General features: G+C 44.6%; 1 protein-coding gene across 3 annotated transcripts in view; it reads left to right on the forward strand.

The window, feature by feature from the left end:
- The window catches only part of Matn2 (matrilin 2), a 120932-nt gene that overhangs the window by 52833 nt on the left and 45338 nt on the right, over positions 1–22761 (forward strand). For all 3 annotated transcript variants that reach the window (XM_028765747.1, XM_028765754.1, XM_028765763.1), the window contains exon 4: positions 14216–14338. In XM_028765747.1, coding sequence (XP_028621580.1) covers positions 14216–14338 — 123 coding nt within the window. The remainder of the gene's footprint in view (positions 1–14215; positions 14339–22761) is intronic.

The raw sequence follows: 22761 nt of genomic DNA on the forward strand, positions 1-22761 counted from the left end.
GCAGAGGCAGAGGCAGAGGCAGAGGCAGAGGCAGAGGCAGAGGCAGAATCTCTTTGAGTTCAAGGCCAGCCTGATCTACAGAGCTAGTTGCAGGACAGTCAGGGCTATACAAACAAACCCTGTCTCTAAGAACAAACAAATGAAAATGTGTATTTTAAACATTTGTCCCAACTTATACTTTACTCTATTTTACATAGTATTTTAAGATACTGATTTATGTTCCCAGTGTACAGAAATACAATATAGTAATTCAGTAGACTTTTTCATCTTGTGATCTTACTCAACTCTTTGATTAGTTTAGTGGCTGACACAATCAAAACCTGGAACTTTGTTACACTGTATTTTAGTTACTTTTCTATTGCTGTGATGGAACAATAGGAACACATGACTAAGGCAACTTATAGAAGAGTTTATTGGGGATTTATAGTTTCAGAAGGTGAGTTTGAGTCCACGACCAGCATTTTGGGGAGTGTGACAGCAAACAGGCAGGCATGACATTGCAACATAAGATGACAGCTTATATTTTGACCCACAAGCCAGAGGCAGAGAGACAAGTGACTGGGAATGGCATAGCCTTTTGAAACCTCAGAGTCTGCTCCCAGTGACGGCCCTCCTCCATCAAAGCTACATCTCCTAATTCTTCCTAAACAGTTCTCTCAACTGGGGACAAAGTATTCAAATATATGAACCTATGGGAGGTATTCTGATTCAAACCACCACACATTGCTTGTAAAAATATGAAATGTTCTATCTACCATTTTTGAAAATTATTTTAGCAATTTTTTGTAAACTTGGATGTGTACCTAATATGTGTACCTACCATTCACTTTGATATTTACCCAAAGATGTGAGTTATGGCTAAAGATTTGAGCACAAATGTTCACACCCACTTTTCTTATAATAATCCGACCCTGGCAGCCATCCATGCTCCTCCTCTGGGGACTGTGCACTCAAGCACACACTGTAATACTACACAGCAACGAGGAATGAACTCCACAGGCAGCAGCCAGTGTGCCTCAGTGTAAACCTTCTGCATGAAAGGAACTGGATGTTAAAATAGAATACTTGCTGTAAATTAAACAAAGTATTCCTATCCTATGCCAATCTAGCTTCAAATGAATGAGACTCAGACTATGATTTATTTATTTAGCTTTTGCTCAATTACTGGGGGTTACTCCCAATCTAATTTTCTAATGGTTAAACTGGCTACTTTCTTACTATGGGCTATTTCTGCTCTAGCAGTCTGTTGGGGTGGGATGGGGAGAGCATTTCACTCTGCCCTATGATCCTGCTCCATCGAGTCTGATGGAGACATTCTGTCCTCTCCTTCTTCCTCAGGTTCTCTACCTGCGACCCCGCCCCCCCCCCCCGCACCACCCCACCTCAACCCCGTAACTGGAACTCCACCTACTTCTGATCCTCCCAGCTACTTTTATTTACTTAATAGCTGTAAATTGGGGAGCAGAGTTTACATTATATCACTTGGTTAGTGAAGCGCTGCTGGCTGGGGGAGGGTGCAACCAGATCATGGAGGCCAGTGTTTAGCATTTGAATACATAGTAACACCAGACCAAGTTCCAGCAACTCACTGAGTCATTTAATCCATGCTGACAGAGGACAGGTAGATCAGTGGTTACTCTGGGACCAAGAAGAGGGCCAGGTGGAGGAGATACAGGATGAATAAGGGTGATTATATTTGCTATCTTGACTGTGTTGATAATATATAGATATGCCCCATTTATCAATTTATACAATTTTTTTTATTGAGATGTATTTTTCATATGTAGCCCAATCTAGTCTTGTACTAGATTCTCGGCCTCAGCCTCTCCAGCACCAGGCTGCACTGCCACGATTGCTTGACGTTGCATTTAGTGCAGTTGGCTTCTGCCAATTACAAGTCAATAAAGCCAGCATCTATAAATCAGAACGGGGACTCCGAAGGTTAGTGGTGCCCAAAATGTCGCAAGCAAAAGAGACTGTAGAAAGAGCCTTGGAACTAGACCAGGACACATGCTAAAGCAGCTGGAAACTCCAGCCTTTGGTGACTGAAGGAGCTGAACCCAGTGTCCCTGGGCAAAGTTGCAATTAGTCCTGCATGTTAAAGTCACAGTTGGATCTGATATTAATGCTTGCTCTGTACTAGAAGGCAAATAATGATTCAAATGAATGCATTTATTCATTCCCTACGGGATCCTTTCTGTGGGTGAGCACTCTTCCTGGGTATTTCTCTTCTCTATGTGAGACTTAAGAAACTCACATTTTAGCTTCCCCTACGTGCCCCATACAGTGCAGGATATGAAGGCTACACTCAGTTTATAATTCTGATCAGTTTCAATTCAGTGTGTATTCTTTATGCCTACAGAATTATCAAGACCATAGCAGTGATTTGTCCTAAAGATGACTTTATGATGTAAAGTGGGGTGGGTGGTAGTAATGGGACTGACACAGTTCTTCACTGAGAAACATGGTTTTGAGAGCAAACTACAGAGTCCAGGAGCTATGCCACCCAAGTGCCTAGAGAAGGAAGATTATCAATGAAGAGAAAGCCTGGGCAGGACATGCTTGCTAGTGGTTAGGAGAGGGGTCTGGGGGGAAATAGAGGCAGAGAGAAAGGAGACACACGGAGATAGAGACAGAAACAGAGAGAGAAGGAGGGGAGAAAGGGACAGACAGACAGACAGACAGACAGACAGACAGACAGACAGACAAAAAGAGACAGAGAGAGACAGAGAGAGACAGAGACAGAAAAAGAGACAGAGGTGGGACAGGGAGGCAGGGAGGATGAGTACCCGCTGCTCAAGCCAGCAGCTAACCCAGCTGCCCAGAGGCCTTCCCGGAAGTAACTCCAGCCACCCAGCTTCTTCCTAATCCTGGCTGCTGAGCCTAGAGTTTAGAGCTCACGGGGTATCATTTGCTCACTCTCTGCCTGTGTCGGGGCACAGAGTTAAAAACAAAGGAATCTAGAGAGAGAAAAGCCCTGTGGGAGAACTGAACTGACTAAACACGAAGCAATAATAGTTTTGAAAGAATTCCACACGTGGGGAGATGAGCCTAAACCTTGTGCCACTTCTATATATTCCAGTCTCTACCTGCCTAGACCTGAAAAATCAGGACCTCCACGCAGGGCTTACAAGCCACCTGTGGAGTCTAATGTCCATTCTATCTTAAAGCCCTTTGACCTGGACGTTTAACTCTCACTAGGAAGTCCGCTGAGTCTGCATGCACACGGATGAGTGCGCGCGCGTGTGTGTGTGTGTGTGTGTGTGTGCGTGTGTGCGCGCGCGCGCGCGCGTGTGTGTGTATTAAAACCATAATGATGTGATAACTTTGAAAACTGAAAAGCGTTGCTCTCCCACAATGAAGTATTATTTCATTGATTACTTCATTCAGTCAGGGTCTTTGTAAAATGTATATGTATATGGATGTTGCCTATATGTATGTCTGCATCATTTTGTGTGTGTGGTACCTGTGGAGGCCAGAAGGGAGCACCGTATCTCCTGAGCCTGGATTTACAGCTGTTATGAGCCTCCCTGGGGGTCCACTGAAAAGACACGGGCTGTCCTTACCTCTGAGCTGTCTCCAGCCCAGTTACTGGGGTTTTAGTATTTTGTGGGGGAGACTCTCCCATATCCTCACTTTCCTTTCCCCAAGGAAAGGCAACATCTCGCAAGTGAATAGGAGAATTCAGCCAAAGGCTCTGGGGAGAGAGGAGCAGGCCAGCTGGAGCCTGCCAGAGAGGACAGCTTTGTTTTCTCTGGGACTTTGGGTTCATTTTGTTTCTTTCGGGAGAGAAGCACAAGGCCGATGACTCACATTTACTGTTGAGTCTTAAAAGCCAAATTGCAGCTGTCAAAATAAGATTAGTGCTTTCAGGGACGATGAAAAAGGGGGGGATGGTCCCCAAAATGTAGGCTTGGGTTTGACTTGCCTTTGTAGATGTCTAACCGGTTCAAGGGTGAGCTTTTGGGTTGGGGCAAGCAGAGACACCAGTAAAGCGAAATCGCAGCTGTGGTAACAGCTTCTCTGTCTCTCTCTGTCTCTCTCTGTCTCTGTCTCTCTGTCTCTCTCTCTCTCTCTCTCTCTTTCTCTCTCTCTCTCTCGCTGTGATAAACAATTTCTCATTTCTCCATTTTGAGTTAAATACTAAAAGGAACAATTTTTAAAAAAATAGAGTACCTTAATGAAGGTGTTCATTTGCTTTGATTCCAAAGGAGAAATTAAGCTGTCTTTGGACATGCGCTGCGGCTTGACTAACGTCTGAAGCATCTATAAAAGCCCTTTGATTAAGCCCTGGGTGATGTTATTCAAGCAGCCACAGCCTCTGCCTCGTGCTCCCCTCCCCCAACGTTAACGAGATGAACATCCCAAGTTCTCTGGACTGAGACCCAGCACTAAGATCAGGATATGAGTGTAGGGAAATGCTTAAATACAGGGTTCATGCGCCCCTCCAGGGAGACCCCGTGGATGGATTGCAACACCGCCTTGAGGCTTGGAGCTAGGGCGCCCTTACTAATTGATTTCACCTGTCCTTGCAGTCCGTCACTCTAGAAAAATTCTCCAGGACCAAAGGCAGACAGGCACATTTTGCTGACTGTGTGCTAATAGTTGCCCCTGGCAAGATATAGCCTGAATTTGGCCAGACCATTTGTTATAAGCTTCAAAATGCCAATTTTGCTGTATTAGATCAGTTTAACAAACCAAACATAGCCAAAGATACTTTTAAAATATTTTGTAAGTGTCATATCCATGTCTGAAGCTTCCCTAAGTACCCAATAAAAATGAAACTGTCTTTATGGAATTGTGACTTGGGCAGATCTTGTCTCTAGGGTCGTGCCTGTGTCATGTAGACCTTTCTCCATCCTGTCTCAAGACATAAGAAGTGAAGAGTGTGTTTGTTAAGCCTGCTCCAGGCCACATACTTCTCCACCTATTGTATATCCTTTAACTCTGTGAACAGGGCACTTTCTACATTCAGTTATTTCACAGCTGGATGAAAGCTGTTTCTTGCCTGATGTGGTAGAATACTCTTTTAATCCTAGCCTGGTCTACAAAGTGAGTTCTAAGATAGCCAGGGCTCTGTTACACTGAGAAACTTTGTCTCAGAAACAAAACACACACATAAACAAACAAAAATCCAAAACCAAAACAAAAGAAAATTGTTTCTTGAAGGTCATTTGCTGAAGTCTCCCAGCTAAGCCAAGTTTGCCTCCAAAGATGATATTCTACCTATTTGCCTCACCCCTTGCTTTTTAGAAGAGACATACTGCTGTCCTCCAGTGATGGCTCCCTGAAAGACTCTGTTTCTGCGTCATCTCTTCACATCTTGGTGCAGAATCACCTCGGCAAAGCCACTTTTTCATCATTGTGTTAAGTGGGTCTTATTAGGATTTAACTGCTGTGAGTAGATACCATAACCGATAACTCTTTGGAGCTGGCTTACAGGTTCAGAGGTTCAGTTCATAATTATCAAGGCAGGAGCATGGCAGCATCCAGGCAGGCATGGTGCAGGAGGAGCTGAGAGTTCTACATATTCATCTGAAGGCTGCTAGCAGAATACTAGCTCCCAGGCAGGGAGGACAAGGGTATTAAAGCCCGTGCCAACAGTGACACACCGACTCCAACAAGGGCACACCTCCTAAGAGTCCCACTCCCTGGGCCAAGCATGTACAAACCATCACACAAGTGGTAGTCCTTAAACATGCCTTACTCCATGTTTACAAGACAGTGTTGCTGGTCCCTTGTTAATGATGTGCTGGTTGGTGTTTAACCATCTCTCTAGGAACAAAGGTTCCAGTTTGCAGTGTTTGCCAATTTCCCTGGTGTAAACACTTCTACCATGGCCATTTCAAGCTACCTATGTGAAAGAAATACCAGTCAACAGTTTTGGATGAGCTGACTCCAGCATACCAAAGAATTCCTTACTAGAATCTCAATGGAATTTTTTTTCCTTACATCTTTTTTGGTCCCTTTGATTCACTATTGTTTTCCTTATACAATGGAGAATTTTCTTGAATGAAGAAGTAGAATAATTCAATCATTCATGAACATTCCTTCGTTGACCACATGCCAGGCACCAGGCTGGGTAGTTGAGCTTGCTGAGTCAAACAGGCATCAGGACCTGGCTGCTTCTGTGTGACAGGCGGGAGTTCATGTTGTTTACAAATTAAGCATTAAATTATAATTGTTGTGGAAATTATAGTGGGAAAGTGTGAGGGAGGACTTGACAAATGCAGCTGAAGTCTCCGTGGAAAATACACTTTATTTTTTTTTCTCATTTCAATGAATGAAGTTGTCATTTTTTTTTTTTTTGCCATAAGACACAATTTCTTTTTTTTTTTTCTCAAATCGTAATTAATTCACACAGGGGTTATAAACACAGAAAGGCAGGATGTGGGGAAGGGAATGACACTGGAGTGTGGGTGTTCAGGGGGAATACAGATATCTTCAGAACAGGGTATCAGCTAGGTGAAGGTTCAGGGGACAAGTCACTATGACTCTGCCTATGACTCGCTTGTCCTTATCTAGGTTGGTATTGTCTGCCAAGGCTACCTATTTACAAGGTCTATGACTACTCAGGCTTGTAAATTTCCACAAAAGTTGCCTGTTTACAATAGCTTATAGTCATCTGTTTCAATGTTTTTCCACTGAGACCCAAGACTTGGTGTTAGTATACATGTGTGACAGGCCTATTGCTGATTTTAGCCCTATGGCTGATTTTAGGCCTTCAGTGTGTAAGCAGGGCTGCCCCTGACATCTCCTCCCTTATCTAAGTATAGAAGGGCTGTGGCAATTCTAAACTTGTGAAGGCGGGGATAGAGGCCTGACCTCCAGTACTTGAAGGGGACCTTGTAATGGCTCCAGTCCCCCTGTCGTTGTCCAGTGAGGCATGAGGGCCATACCCGTCCCGATGTCTTTTTCCTGGAGAGGGGATACTTTTGACATCAACCCCTATGCAGTCAGGCTTGTCCCTCAGGGAACCCAGATAGATATTTTTATCTTTTATTTATATTCCCTTGCAGTGCTTAGCCTCGCAGCCTAAGGAAAATACACTTTAAAAGATATTATGTATATTCTCTGTCTTCACACACACACCAGAAGAGGGATGCAGAGCCCACTACAGATGGCTGAGAGCCACATATAAGTGTTGGGGATTGAACTCAGGACCTTTAGTAGAGCAGCCAGTGTTCTTTACTGCTGAGCCATCTCTCCAGCCCTCATAAAATACACTTTAAGATGTATCCTAAAGGATACATAAAAATTAGGTAGGTGAAAAGCAAGCAAGGGAAGGGTATGAACATTTGAGGTAAAAAAGAACAGCATGTGCAGAAGTCTTGGAGCATGAAAAATCTTGAAGGACAAAGAGGAGAAATGGAGAAGCATTAGCTAAAACTGTAGAGTAACTGGGTAATTGTATGGTACTCTCTGCCTCACACTGTATGGTTGGGATATCATTCTAGAGCAGCAGGAAGCTACTAAGACAGTTATGCAAAGGAGAGGCCAGAATGGATTGCTGTGCTAGGCTGGAGCAGACACCAGAAGACTGGGTGGCCTTTTACCATGATTGGTTGAGCTGATCCTGGCTCCTCTTGGCAGGGAAGGTTAAGAACAGTAGCAAAGAGGATCAAAGAGTTGATTGGGTTTGAAGGACACAGAAGTGAGAAGACACCCAAATTCTGTGACTATCTTCAACTCCAAGGCAAAAATCTGCTAATCAAAAAAATTTATCCTTGCTGAAGGGAAATTAAAGAATAGTAAGGCTCTTTTCCATGTCTCCCATTCCTTCCCAGGAGCACCTACCAGGTGGCAGTGCTCTGGGGTGGGCAGGGAGGGGCTGTCAGAACAGCAGTAACTCACAATTTGGTCTATCCCAACAACACAGAAATGCTTGCACTTCTGGGTGTTGGCCCAGGCCTTCACTGAGCTTGCAGTCCATGTAAGAAGAATAAATTAGAGACATCCAACAAGCCTGTGTTTGTGTGACAGAGATGTGAATTTATTTATTTAGCCAACAATGACCTGTTGTGCAACTCCAATGTGTTGGGTACTATAATTGGTACTAGACATTAGCAGATAGCAAGCAGATTCTCTACCCATCATGACAGCTTTTCTGGTATTTTACCCAGTAACTAGAGACTGGTGCCTCCTTTCTCCTGTCCTCAGATTGGAGTGTGTTTTGCTAAGGATGAGGAGGGCCGTGAGATGTGCAGACATTTGCTCTCATCTCTCTCATCGTGCCTGGATCCCATTTCTGTTGGGGGAAAGGGCCTTGGGGAGTTAAGAATATCTTTGCTGGAAGGCAGGGGATATGGACCTCAGTCATTGTTGGCAATCAGGTACCTCCGTGGCCAGCCTGAGGAGCCTAGCTACGGCAGGACGTGTCATCAGTAGCCGCTGAGAGGCAATTCCCATTGCTACCTAGTGTCACATGTCCTCCTCCTGCACATGTACCACATTCCTGATAAGAAGCCCCATTCCTCCTCCCCTCTCTCTGATTTTTCTTTCCTCCACCCAGAGGCAGCTTCTGTACCCCCCACACCTCCATCCCCTGGATAAACCTCCCCCATGAGACCTGTCCCGTGAGACCTGTCCCATAGTGTGACTTTATGGATCCCACCACATAGATCCAACAGTCACTGTCTCTTCAGACATGAGCATTTATGAAACATGTGCAAAGGGGCAGTGGCAGGAGACTCTGAGCAAACCAGTAGAACAGACCAGTTACGCTCACTGGGCCAGGCAGACACATGGCAGCCTTTCCATACTGGGGAAAATGGTAATAGCTGCAGGACCCTGGGGAGGAAGTCTTTGAATGGCTTCTGGAAGAGATGGTGCTTGACGGATATCGCAAGCCATACTTGGGTCACCAGGCAGAGGAGGCAGAAGGCTGTGCCAGGGTAACAGGAACTCTGGAGCCAAGGTCTCTTCCACGCCCTAAAGTGGGTTTATCACTCTTCAGTGAAGTCCTTCCAGGCTGTGAGGGAGAAAAAAGAAAGCTGTTTTTCAAAAGTATAAGGGATTGTCCAAAAACATCTGTCCCTTTTTTCTCAAATGGAAGTGATCAATGCTAGGGAAACAGGGCATTTGGTTAGAGCCCAGTCTCTGTTTATTCCTTTGTCTTTGTTTAATAAGATTAATCCCTCAACAGTCTCCCTTGGGTCAGTACAAATCACTCATGGTCATAAATCCCAACATTCTAAAAACAGAATGAAAGAACAGCCACATAGAGCCAACTGGCAAGCTCGGTATTCATGGGACAAATCTTTGGGACTGGGAGCTGTAATCTTTCCTGGTCCTGCCACACTCTGAGTTCTCATGTGTGTCTGGAGAGAAAAGGTTGAGCCTTGGCGCCCTGGGTGACAAGAGAAGTCCGAATACTTTCCCCTCAGAGGATCATGGGGATTTTTTCTTTCATGGGCTTTGGTGATTCTCTACTACCTCACTCTAGGGATTTTAAGGATATTTAGCAAACACTGCTGCTGAAATCCTACCCCTTAGCCGGTCTAGTTTAACAGAAGGGATGTATCTTGGCACTGAGAGATGGTGTGTGTGTGTGTGTGTGTGTGTGTGTGTGTGTGTGTGTAACTGGAAGTAAGTGAATTTCATGGTACGGTGAAATATGGGATAGAAAGGGGAACTCTTCTCTTCCCTTCCCTTCTCCTTTCCTTTCCCCTTTCTCCCTTTCTTTTTCTTTCTTTTTTCCTCTCCTTTCCTCCATGCCAATAAAGTCTCTCACTGGGTTCTGGAGCTTGCCAGTCAAGCTAGGCTGGCTCACTGGTGAGCTGAAGGATCCACTCGTTCTGCCTCCACAGTGCTGGGGTTACAAGCACCTGTGCCTGGCTTTTCACATTGCCTTGGGATTGAACTCAGGTCCTCATGCTTGCCCAACAGGCACTTCACTATCTGAGCATCTTCCAGTCCTAACATCAGTGTTTTTTAAAGGACTCCAGAATATCTAATAGCATTCTGTTTAAATAGACGGGGCCACACAGTTATTCCTCGGACTTTGCAGAGTCCTAGCCTGACCAGAAAATAATCAGCATTTCCTTGCCGTCTGCTCTGTCTGTTCTATAGGGGGAAGTCTTCTGGTACAAAAACAAAACCACACAGTATCTCAAGGACCTTGTTCATTTGTTTTGAAATGATACTTTAAAAAGGTAATACACGTATTCTCTCCTGCTATTACCAAAGCTCTTCCTCATAATTTTGAAGCCAGGCAACTGTAAGTAAATGACTAAAGGCCCTTATTCCTACCTCTTCTTGCTCTTCCTGTTGAGTGCATGTGTATGTGTGTGTGGGGGGTGGAGGTTGTCTAGTGACCCAAAGGAGCCGGATGACACTTGGTGCAGAGGCACAAGCTCTTGCCTCCTGCAGAGCTAGCTAGGAACTGCTGTTGCCACGGGCTGGGTCCATATTTCCTCAGCAGCAGGACTTTGTGCTGGCCACCTGCAAAGGGACTTAGAGTCTACTAAGGACAGCAGTGACTGCATCACCACATAAGCATACGTGCACCATTAATATCCTGATGAATTCTGAGGAGCAAGCGAGCAGGGTGCACAGCCAGCCAGCGTGAAGCCAAACGCTCCTCATGAGGCAAACTGGCTGTCATCCGATGGGCACATTGAAGCCTGGGACTGAGGACCCTGATACTGTTCTCATACAAATAAATAGTTTTCATTGAGCTATGCTGGAAGTCTGCTAAGGTCCCCAGAGCTGAGAATATCTGTGACGGATGCTGTCAGACACAAAGCACAAAGCACAAAGTACTAGAGCACAAAGCACAGTTTGGATGGAATCCTGGTCTCTCCCCTGAGGATGGCCCTTTTGTCTATTGAACGGAGTTTAGACTCCTCAGCCTGCTAGAGGGCTTCCAGCCATCTGGTGTTAACAGTCCTTCCCAGGCTCTCCTGCCACTTTCCAGGGATTCAGAGCACACTCCAAATACCAAGCCTGTCCTGGTCTCCTCCGTACCAGCACATTCCCTCAGTCTCCATTCTCCTTCTTAGACCTGAGCATTTTAATATGTGAGAGTGTAAATCTTAATTTATTTTTTAAGGGCTCATCTCAAGCTGGAGAGAGATGGCTCCATGGAAAAGAGCACTGGCTGCTTTTCCAGAACATTTGAGTTTGACTTCTAGTACCATATGACAGCTCACAACTGTTGTAACTCCAGTTCTATGAGACATGATGCCCTCTTTTGGCCTGCTTGGGAACTATATGCAGGAATGTGGTGCACAGACATACATACAGGCAAACATCCATACACATCAAAATGAAAAGTAAAAAAAAGAAAAAAAATGTGCCCAACTTACTTAATAGAGATGCTGACTCAGATCAGATTTTATCTTTTTGTTAATTTAATATGTTTATCTGAAAGCACAATACAAAATTCAAAGACCAAGTCAATGATATATTTGTGTATGTTCTGTGTGTGCCCACACGTGTGCATGTCTGTGGAGGTCAGAGGACAGCCTCAGTTGTTATTCCTCAGGCACTGTGTACCTTTTACTCGAGAGTCTGTCACTGGTCTACGTCTTCACCAAGTGGGTGAGGTGAGCTAACAGTGAGCACCAGCGATTCTGTTCTGCCTCCCGTCTCACTGCCAGGATTATAAGTACCTGCTACCATGCTTGGCTTTTTATGTGGGTTCTGGTGATCAAACTCAGGTCCTCATATTGCCAAGACATGAACTTTACAGACTGAACCATCATCCCCAGGAGGGGACAGTTAAAGAAACTGCTTTTCATAGTGTGAGACAAATGCAGACTCATGGATGTTCACAGTGCTGGGAATACATTACAGTTGAGGGCTTTTCCCTAAAAGGGGGGCTTATGGGGCTGGAGAGATGGCTCAGCGGTTAAGAACACTGACTGCTCTTCCAGAGGTCCTGAGTTCAATTCCCAGAAACCACATGGTGGCTCACAACAATCTGTAATTGGATCTGATGCCCTCTTCTGGTGTATCTGAAGACAGTGACAGTATACTCATATAAATAAAATATATTTAAAAAATGTAAAGGTAGGTGGGCTTATGACACCCCCTCTGAGGCCAAGGGGAAATCACAGATCGGGGAGCAGACAGAATGTAAGAGCTGAGATATGTGGGAAGGGCTGCAGACTGCTCTGCCTGGACAGAGAAGTCTTTGCAATCCTGCTGTTCCAGCAGCCCTGGCTGCCTGCACTAGGCCTGCACAAGACTAGGCAGAGTTAATCATGGATCCATAGGGACTTACGGCCTGACCCTTCCTTGCTGAGCTGTTGCCTACGGTGGATTCCTAGGGAGGGACAGTCCTTAGCTTTAGTTTTATACCCATTGGTAACTCCACCTCCAGGATGCACTGGATCCAAACTCAAGGTTTCACAGAAAGCCCTGGGTAAACTCAGTGGGTCACAGAAGAAAAGGGCATGAATATGGAAAGGAGACTGGTGGGGGGGGAGAAGAGCGAGAGAACCAGAAGGCATTACTTGTACAAAATTGTCAGAAACTAATAAAGGATATTTTAGTAACAAGGAAGAATGATGAGGCCGGAGAGGTGGCCGAGCCACTAAGAGCATCCTGCAGAGGACCTGAGTTCAGTGCTCAGTACCATGTCAGGTGGCTCTCAAGAGCCCGTGTCGACAGCTCCAGAGGATCTAAACCCTGTGCTCGCCTCTGTGGGCAGCTATGCTGGTGGGCACACACAACAGACACACAGTTAAGATAAAATCAATCTCTTTTTTTAAGTGCTATATACTTTTTTTTCCTTTTTAAATATAAACGTTAGAGTCAGGGGCTGACAGCTTTCTGGGCAGCTGAGTTTTCATCACACTTGGTGTGGTGATGCTTTTTAACCAAAGGAATGTCTCTTTAATGCAGTCAGTCCCCTTTATGCTCTCTGGCTCTCACTGGTTTTAATGGCAGGATCGTGAGTAGAGTTATTTCATGGCAGCCAAGCAGTCTCCTTGCCAGGAAACAGCACCATCATGTCTGCCCGTCTGTGCCAAGGAGAGGCTGAGTCAGCGGTGGATTGAAGGTGCCTTTAACCCTTTCTTCATCTAACGCATTCCTAAGCCCATGGCTGAGGCAAATCCCCAGACACACATTCCTGCCCTGTGTGTGAGTGACTAGCCAGCTCAGCACTTTGTGGATACGTGATGGCTAATTAACTCAAACCAGACGGTGAAGAGTCACTCCTCCGTCACCCCTGTAGTCTATCTTAGCTCCTCTCGTGGCATCTGGCGTTTGTTGGGCGAATGGACGAGTAGAGTGCAGAGAGCGATCAAAGACCTTTGCTGTGGTCAGGTGGGGAGAGGAAGGCTGCTGGGAATCTGGGGATCAGGGTCGTGCTTGGACTGGCCTTAAGTCCTCATCCGTGTTCTATTGCTGTGAAGAGGCACAATGGCAACTCTTAAACATGTAACTAAGGCTAGCTTACACTCACAGTCCGTTATTGTCCTGGTGGTATGTAGATGGACACGGTGTTGGAAAGGTAGCTGAGAGTTCTACATCTTGATTGGCAGGCAGCAGAAAGACGAATACTTGGGCTTAGCTTGAGGATTGAAACCCCCAAAGCCTTTCCGGAGTGACATACTTCCTCTAATAAGGCCTCACATACTCCAACAAGGCCACACCTACCCCAAGGCCACACCTACTCCAGCAATGCCACACCTACTAATAGTGTCATTCCTTGGTGACAGCCTATGGGGACTGTTCTTACTCAAACCACTGTACCTTGTTTCCAGCAGACTGGTAAGTCGGTAACTTCCTTGACTGCCTTATCTGCACAGTGTCAAAGGCAGCTCAAAATAAAGACATCCCAGCATACAGTGATGATCCTACACGTGTCCATGGCTAGCAATGATACTTCCCGGGAGCAAGTAGAAGCTCTCACAACTCAACTCATATGAGCCCTCAAAAATAAGTGCTTTTCATTGTCGCAGGAAAAGACAAAATTGATATTAATTAAAATTATTTAGTTTCCTTATAATTCCAACTTTGAAAATGTTTTTATCTACAGTAAAATGCATAAAATTTCAGCAGTGGTTGTCTCTGGGTAGTAGTAGACCACAGATGGATTTTCCTTTTATGTATTTTGCCCTTCAATTTTCTACAATGATAATATATTAAAATGTATAATGTTACTTAAGATTACTGTAGTAAGTGCTATAGAGTTGAATTGTCATGGGCCAGGAACTCTTGTCCTCCAGCACTACGAGCTAATGGTTTCACTTTGCCTCAGTCCAGGATCTGTGTGCCACAGAGGACCATGGCTGTGAGCAGCTGTGCGTGAACATGCTGGGTTCCTTCGTCTGCCAGTGCTACAGTGGCTATACCCTGGCCGAGGACGGGAAGCGATGTACAGGTGAGTATCTCTCAGTCCTGTGTGCTGAGGAAGGGCACGTTAAGAATAGGAAGGACGGCGGGTAGAGCACAACATCACGAGGCCCAGATTGTCCTTTGGATTTTAATGAAATTCTTGGTTTTGTGATCTAGTTTTTAGGCAGATTTTGAACGTTCAAGACTTTGTTTTTGCTTGGAGTCAGTATCTATTCATTCTAGATCGTCCACGTGAAGCATACTTGATGGTAATCTACATAAATGTAATTGCTTTCCACTTCACTGCTTGAAAAGGGCAGAGCTAGGGGATGTAACTGTATATACCTCGTGTATTATATATAAATTTTACCTGGTGATGGGCAGGCGTTCTATATGCAGTACCTCAGAGACACTGGCAGTCTTATCTCTCCATTTGGGCCTGCAGTTCAGTGAAAGGCTCAACTCTCTGCATTGACATCATGGTCACAGAAAATAAACAGCCTCAAACATAAAGCCTGGGAGGGCGTCTCCAGCAAGTTCGAGCTGCAAGCACAGACTCACAGTTGAACCCCCTCCCCACTTGGGGATGCCACAGTGAGCGGGTCAGGGGTTGGGTGAGCCTCTGATTTCTTCACTGATGGATTGTGGTTTTCCTTAGCCTTGGAGAGCAGGCCAGCAAACCCCTAATATGTACACAGGACCTTCCTGATTGGCTATAGTACCCGTGCCTGATCTCAACATTAGAGCAAGAAATAATAGGTAAATAACTGGTGTTCAGTAAGCTGAGCTGAATGTAGATTCCTGACCAAATCTTGCTTTTCTGTTCTACACCCCACTGCTTTCAGAGGCCATCTTGTATCTTTTCATGCCCTGTTTCCTTCCAGGGTATATGTTTATTCTTTTGTATTTCTTTTTCTTTTGTTTTTGTTTGTTTGTTTGTTTGTTTGTTTTTTGAGACAGGGTTTCTCTGTGCAGCCCTGGCTGTCCTGGAACTCACTCTGTAGACCAGGCTGGCCTCGAACTCAGAAATCCGCCTGCCTCTGCCTCCCAAGTGCTGGGATTAAAGGTGTACGCCACCACCACCTGGCCCTCTTTTGTATTTCAAATATGTATTTTCCAACATACCCCTGGCTGGGCCGGTGGTGGCGTACGCCTTTAATCCTAGCACTTGGGAGGCAGAGGCAGGCGGATTTCTGAGTTCGAGGCCAGCCTGGTCTACAGAGTGAGTTCCAGGACAGCCAGGGCTGCACAGAGAAACCCTGTCTCGAAAAACCAAAACCAAAACCAAAACCAACACACCCCAATTGTTAGATGTATGAAAGAGGAAAAAGACAGCGACAACAAAAAGTGGCCATTTGCTGTTTGCATGGGAGTAATGAGCATCCTGTGGCTCTGCTTTCATACACTGGTATGTTTGAAAACTACCCTCATCTGAGATCCGCAAATGGAATCAGTTTCCCAAGCTTGGAGCTATTTATTGGGGGTGGGGTGTTAATTTCCTGGTGGTGACTATGACAGAGTGTCAGGGTATTCTGTTAACACACCGCCAAAACAGAAGCCAACACGGACCCACCAATTATTATTTTGATTCATTAATTCTTTATCATAATAAAGAATTAATATTTAAAGATTGAGAAAAATCACTGCTAATAATTCATTGTATTTTCCAACATAATTTTTCCCATAGAAATACATACTACAAAACATTTTTTTGCCCCTTCCTGTTGTTAAATGAGTAGAAACTTTGTGAACTGAAAAAAAAAAAAAAGAAAAAGAAAAAAGTGGGGGTGGGCATTTATGAGGAAGGTTGGAGAGAGTGTCAAGGAGCCAGGAGAAAAGTTCGAGCGAGGGGAGAAACAAAATGAACTAAGAGTGTGAGTCACAGAGGACAAACGAACTGGAGGCCAGCTCTTGGCCCTTGGGAAGCTGGAGGGTGGTGGGGAACCCAGTCCTCTCTGTTACCAAATAATTGTCTAATTGTCCCAGTGTAGTAGAGAATCTTGTGTCTCTCGGGATTCTGCTGTAAGTTTGGAATTTGACATTTGCTGAAGAGTGAGTCCATGCTGTGGCTGCCAGGGAGCAGCCCTGCATTGCATTCATCCAAGAAGGGCGCTATTCTTGCTGATGCTTATAAGCATATGAGAGTATCTTGGACTGGAGAGATAGTTCAGCCATTAAAGGCTAGGGTCACAACCAAAATGCCAAGAATGCCTTGCCTATATTAGGCCATCAAGCAGAAAAATGGAAGGCCAAGGCAACTATGTATCCTAAAGTGACCCAGGTCTCATCCCCCGATGATCCTGACATTACCATCTTTACCACTGCCCTTGACAGCCACTGACCAAGCTTTTTGGGAAGCTAGGTGTGAGATGACCAGGTAGATCTCTGTGGCCAGTAGCCTCAGTTACTCAAAATTCAAATTTCTCAAAAGCCAGTTGCTATTCCATTGAGCTGTGTCGAGAGCCCAGGAAGGACTGAGGTATAGAAGAGAGACATCTGGAGAGCTAGGTTGGAAGATAGGCATATAGAAGGAAGAGTAGCCATTACACAAATGTGCAAGCAGGAGCCAATGTGATGGGCAGAGATGCTATGGAGGTGGAAATGCTTTCAAAAGGGAGATACCATAGTGAAGTATCAGAAGCTATACAAGCAGCCTAACAAAGGCACAGTTCTCAAAGACAGAGACTCCAGGGGCTACAAAATGTCACAAAATACTGTCATATTTTAAGTAAGAGTACAGTTTTGTATTGGGTCACTTCATGGCTATCCGGGGTGGGACACACCTGGAATCCCATGACCTCTAGCTTCTAAGACTCTAAGAATGGTATGGCAGTGAGTGAAGAGAGAGAGAGAATGGATACAAGGAAAGACAGAAGCTTTAGACAAAGCAAGGTCAGAACTATGAGACAAGGCAAGGACATGTCAGAGAGAGAGAGAGAGGGGGAGGGAGGGGGGGAGGGAGGGAGAGAGGGAGGGGGAGGGAGGGCGGGAGGGAGAGAGAGAGAGAGAGAGAGAGAGAGAGAGAGAGAGAGAGAGAGAGAGAACACAGAGCCCCAGAGTGGAAGAGGATGCTTAGACAGCCAACATGCAAGCAGGAAACAACATGCTTTCCCCTTGTTTCTTTCGATGTCCATTTAGGGTGTTTCACTGTAAATGTCTGTGTGTGTCTTTACTTGTTTTCTGGGCATCTGGATCTTCAAGCCTTATGTCCCAGTTCCCAGTGAAGCATGTCTTTATCTCACGTAATCTCTGAGCTTCACAATGAGGAGTCGTACTACCTACTGCATAGGATTTGAGAGGATAGGCTACTGAATAAAGTTCGCAGAATGCCCTTGGCAGTGGCCATCTTACACTGACTCTCCCAGAACTGTCACTGTGCCCTGCATGAGTATCCATCTCTTAGGTACCGACTCATGAATTCAAGTTAACATTTCCACCCGTCTGAGTCAGTGAACACCGCGTCTGAGGAGCAAGGTCCCATCTCCCTTGCTACCATTTCACTGTAGACAGTACTGAATTTACTTTCAGATGCAGCCATTAATGGTGGATTGCTCATTGAGATACCCTGTGTGGTTTAGTGGAGCGCCTGACTCTGAAATGCACTAGCTGCTACTGAAGCTGTAGTAACTGTCATCCCACCTTGTATATGTCTCAGGGACTGTGCTTCTATACCCTGGCTGTGCATGTTCTGATGAACTTGCTTACCTGATGTTTACTGATGGCTTTGTAAATGGAGGTAGCCTTGCTCCTATTTTCCTTCTGTCTATCTGAGCAGAGTATAAACTGTCCAGGCAGAAGCAAGTTGTACTTTTCCCTTGTCAGGTTGAACTTACATTGCTGTCTCTGTCTTTTAAATGGCCTCTCCCTCTATTGGTTTTTAAATTGCAAATTCAGTTTTTCCTTTTTGTTTTCATTCATTCATGCTCTCCCAACAAAATACCTGAAACTGGATAATTCATAAATAGAAATGTATTCTAAATAGTACAGGCTGCCTGGTAAGGGTGGCTCTCTGTTTTCAAGGTGGCACCTTGAACTCTGCGCCATCTTGTCACGGAAGGTGGACGGGCAGAAGGGACTGAATACTGTGGAGACCTTTCTAAGACTGATTTTATTTTTAAGTGTGTGTGTGTGTGTGTGTGTGTGTGTGTATCTATATGGAGACACATACATGTGAGTGCCAAGGCCCATGGAGGCCAGAAGAGGAAGTTGGCTCTCCTGGAGCTGGAGTTGCACGTGGTTGTAACCTGCCATACATGGGTGCTGGGAACAGAACTTGGGCCCTCTAGAAGAGCAGTCCACTCTCTCAAGCACTGAACCATTTCTCCAACTCATTAATAAAAGCAGAGCCCTTGTGGTCTGGTCACCTCCTAAAGGCTGCACTCCCCAGCACTAGTGCATTAGAAATTAAATTTGAACATGAATTTTGGAAAGGCTCCAGAATTCAAATCATTACACTACGTGCTTAATGTATCTTGCATGTGGTACTGGCTTGTCACTGCTATCCAAGGTGCAACACATTGCCTGATTCAGTAATCACTGAGTTAACTGCTCCTGAACTAAATAAATGGCATAGGTATCCCTGTGCTGCTCAGACCAACCTTGTGTTCTTACTGTGCTGGTGATAAAGATGTACTTGCATTTATTGACTGTTTCTGGTCCTGGTACCTCTCTGAAGTATTTTACACGTAGGACAGCCATCCTGTGTGGAAAGTACCATTGTTCTTGCTCTTATAAGTCTCTGGATTTCTTTATGGCTCAATCACCACTGTGTGTAAATTAAGGATAATAACATGTAACTTATAGGTCAGTTTAACGTGTGACTGTATTAGAGTCAGATGATCTACCGCCATTACAATGTCTAGTGGTTAGGCACTTGATCTCAATTAGATGCTTGTATGTCCTTTATGACTGCTTTCTATGGTTGACTAAATTTAACGATGTCTCTAGTTATTCTCTGTTGCTGTGATAAAGTATCATGACAAATCCATCTTAGTCTTTGTCAGTACACTAAAGTACTGTTTATGTCTGAAGACATCTGAGTGGTTTCTCACACATTGGACAGAGACTGGATTCAGCAGGCTCATTTCAGACTCTAGGACATGAGCCCTCTGTGATCTATATGCCTGGACAAGGAATGAGGCCAGGGAGTTACAGTATTCTTCCCATCTATGAAGACGCACATAGAAACTCCAGGACGAGATCACGGAAGGGGTTTTGTTGGAGTGGATAGGAGAGTTGTCAGCTCCACACGTCTGCCCATAGCCTTGACCTTTCTTTTTCAAAAGTACAGTTTTGCAACTTAGGAAGTTATGCAACAAATCAAAATCTTTGGTGAAGAAAGCCCTAGCTGAGTGGACTAGAACTCTCTGGATCCTAAAACTCTGAGGGTCACATGACTGGAAATGGGTTCATGTCCAACTGCTGAGTGGTGGCCTGGACCACTACCCCTAAGTGGCCTGATACTGAGTCAATGACAGCATTGAAACATTGAGATTTTATTAACCAGGGTCTCAGGAATTTACTGTCACTGAATCCAGCCTTTCCTTAGTTTGGATAGGTGTGCACACAGAGGACAAAGCAGCCTGAGAATAAGCCTGGGAGACTCTCATCCTGTGACAGTGGCCTGTGGCTAGCTGAGGAATGGAAAATACCGTACAAAAAGGGATGTCCTAAAAACTGTGACTTCAGCTGAGGGGGCATGCTGGTATACAACTGTAATCCAAGCACTCAAGAGACATTGCTACAAATTCCAGGCCAGCTTGGTCTACACACTAAGACTCTGGCCCTGCCATAAACCTCAAATCAGACATCCCCACTCCTAAACATCTCACCTCTATACACAAACATATCTCAGTTGCTTTCATTAAAAACAAGTGTATGTTTAATAAAAGTTATATTTAGTAGTAGTAAAACATTAAATAGGCTTATTTGAAAAATATGTTATTTAACACCTTTATTGTATAAATCATTCCTATGACATATCTGGGATTTTTCCAGTTCAGAGGTCTTTAAGTTGGCACAGGATATGAAAAACTCTGTAAAATAATCTAGGGTCAGAATACTTCTTGATATTAATGAAAAATGTTCTATCTTTCATGTTTATAATACCATAAAAATTATTGTTCTCAGAGTAACTTTAATTGGTACCAAACCTCATTTCTCCAAAGCTATTGACTTAGTTTTTATTTTTAAGAAAAATTCTGAGTGCTTATATTTACTTGTTATTATTATAGTTAGCTACAATATCATGTGCAAATGTCATGTATAGAATGTTGTTACAATTAAACAGAGACTACCAAAATTTAGCATGCATTAGAATCCCCTATGGACTTGTTGACACAGATTCCAGGTTCCCATACCCAGAAATTCTGATTCCACTTGTCTAGGGCAGGACCAGAGAATTGATATTATGAGTAAGTTTTCAAATGATTGTTGATGTGAGCAGTTTACAGACCATACCTTGAGAACCTATGTCTTACAGACATACCATGTGGGCAGCAGAAGAATGGGAGTGTTCAAGAGCACAGGTGTCCCACCATAGCTGCTGTATAAGCACATATCCCAGCCAAGGTGAGACATGCACAGATAGCCTAGTATGCAGGGACTCCAACTGCCTCAGTCACATAAAACCCCAGAGGCCTTAGAGGAGAGGAGAGCGCCGATTCATCAAGAATTGTGTTCAGCTTTAAAAGCTGCTTATGTACAATGTTATTTTATATAGCTTCTTTCATAGCTTCCAAACAAGGGATTATACCTTATAAGAAGTTCAAAAGAGGTGAAGAGTCTGAGTTCTTTGTGATATAGTGATTCAACCCTTGTCATTGTAGGGCCAGAAGTATCATGGGACTTGAGAGTCAGGTGCTGTGTACTGAACTCACAGGTACTAGGTGCTCTTAGAACTACTTACAGAGGTGAAGTTTTAAAAACTATGCTTCCAACTGAAGTTTGATTAACCCAGAAAGCAAAAGAAGCACACAACACAGGCTGCTGCTCTTTAAGGTCTTGGATTTCCTTCTGCATCCTTCAGTTACTGTCTTCGATGCACTACTGTCTCCTGCATGCATGATTTTGCTTATAAGGAACTTCGAGTGCTGGCGGAGAATGCAGTGCAGTGATGGAGCCCTCACCTAACATGCACGGGCTCTGGGTTCAGCCTCTAGTACAGAAACCACAACAAAAAGTATGCATGGATCAAGTTTCAGATTCCGTTTCCTTTTTCTTATTTGAAAACTTTTAATATTTGTACATCCTAAAATTCTATGGACAGGAACTTACAGAAATAGATCTATCATCTATTTATCTGTTTAGTCTTTCCACTTGAATGTAACTTCCCATTTGGGGGCTCTGCTTGAGAAAAAGGATATAATCACTACACATATATAGTTTTGAGATCTGGTTTTTAAAACTTTATCATTGATTATTTCTGGGGTGGGGTTGCATGTGCCACAGCACACATGGGGAGCCACAGGACATCTGTGTAACTGGTTCTCTCCTTCCGCCCGTTCATGGGTTCTTAGGAGTCTGACTCAGTTCATTGGGATTGCACAGCAAGCGTCTTTACTCTGAGCCATCTTGCCTGCCTGAGATGTAATTTTTTTCACCAGACTTTGTATGTCTGTGAACAATGAAGCCATCACAACTGTAGTGTCAATGCCTCCTTGATGATCCAGATGGAAGTCCAGGTCTCCTGCCACAATCTTCCAACCATCTCCATCCTAGTTCTTGGTAGAGCCATCCTACCGACTGTTCTTCCCAACTTCCTGGAGTTAGTCTTGATATTTTTCTCTGGATTCATCTCTAATTCTGCAGGAATCCCATTGGCCCCACTTTTAACAGACACCCAGGGACTGGTCTTAGGGCTGTCTACCAAAACACCCTGAATTTGGGGGACTTAAATCAACAGCAATGTTGGAAATACAGGAAACTAGAAACCTGAACTAAGGTTTGAGCAAGGCCATGCACACAGCACAGGGTCTTCCTGCCCCTTCCTAATTTGTGATGCCAACCTGCAGTCTTGAAGTCTAATCTTCACAGGATGCTCTCCTTCACACACACAAAAAAAGTGTGTGTGTGTATGTGTGTGTGTGTGGTGTATGGTGTGTGTGTGTGTGTGTGTGGTGTGTGTGTGGTGTATGGTGTGTGTGTGTAGTGTATGGTGGGGGTAATGGTGTAGGGGGTATGTGTGTGTGTGTGTGATGTGTGTGATGTGTGTGGTGTGGTATGTGTGTGTATATGGGGGTGGTGTATGGTGTGTGGGGGGGGTGTGGTATGTGTATGTGTGCAAGTGCGTGTGTGTGTGTGTGTGGTGTGGAGAGTTGGGTGATATAGTGTGTGTATGCATGGTGTAGGTGGTGATGTGGTGTGTGTATATGATGTGTGTATGGTGTGTGTGTGTGTGGTGTGTGGTATGTGTATTTGTGTGTGTGTGATGTGTGTGTGTGCTCCTATTTGGTGTGTGTGTTGTGTTTT

The sequence above is a fragment of the Grammomys surdaster genome, unplaced genomic scaffold (assembly GCF_004785775.1).
Source record: "Grammomys surdaster isolate TR1022 unplaced genomic scaffold, NIH_TR_1.0 63, whole genome shotgun sequence".
NCBI lineage: Eukaryota > Metazoa > Chordata > Mammalia > Rodentia > Muridae > Grammomys > Grammomys surdaster.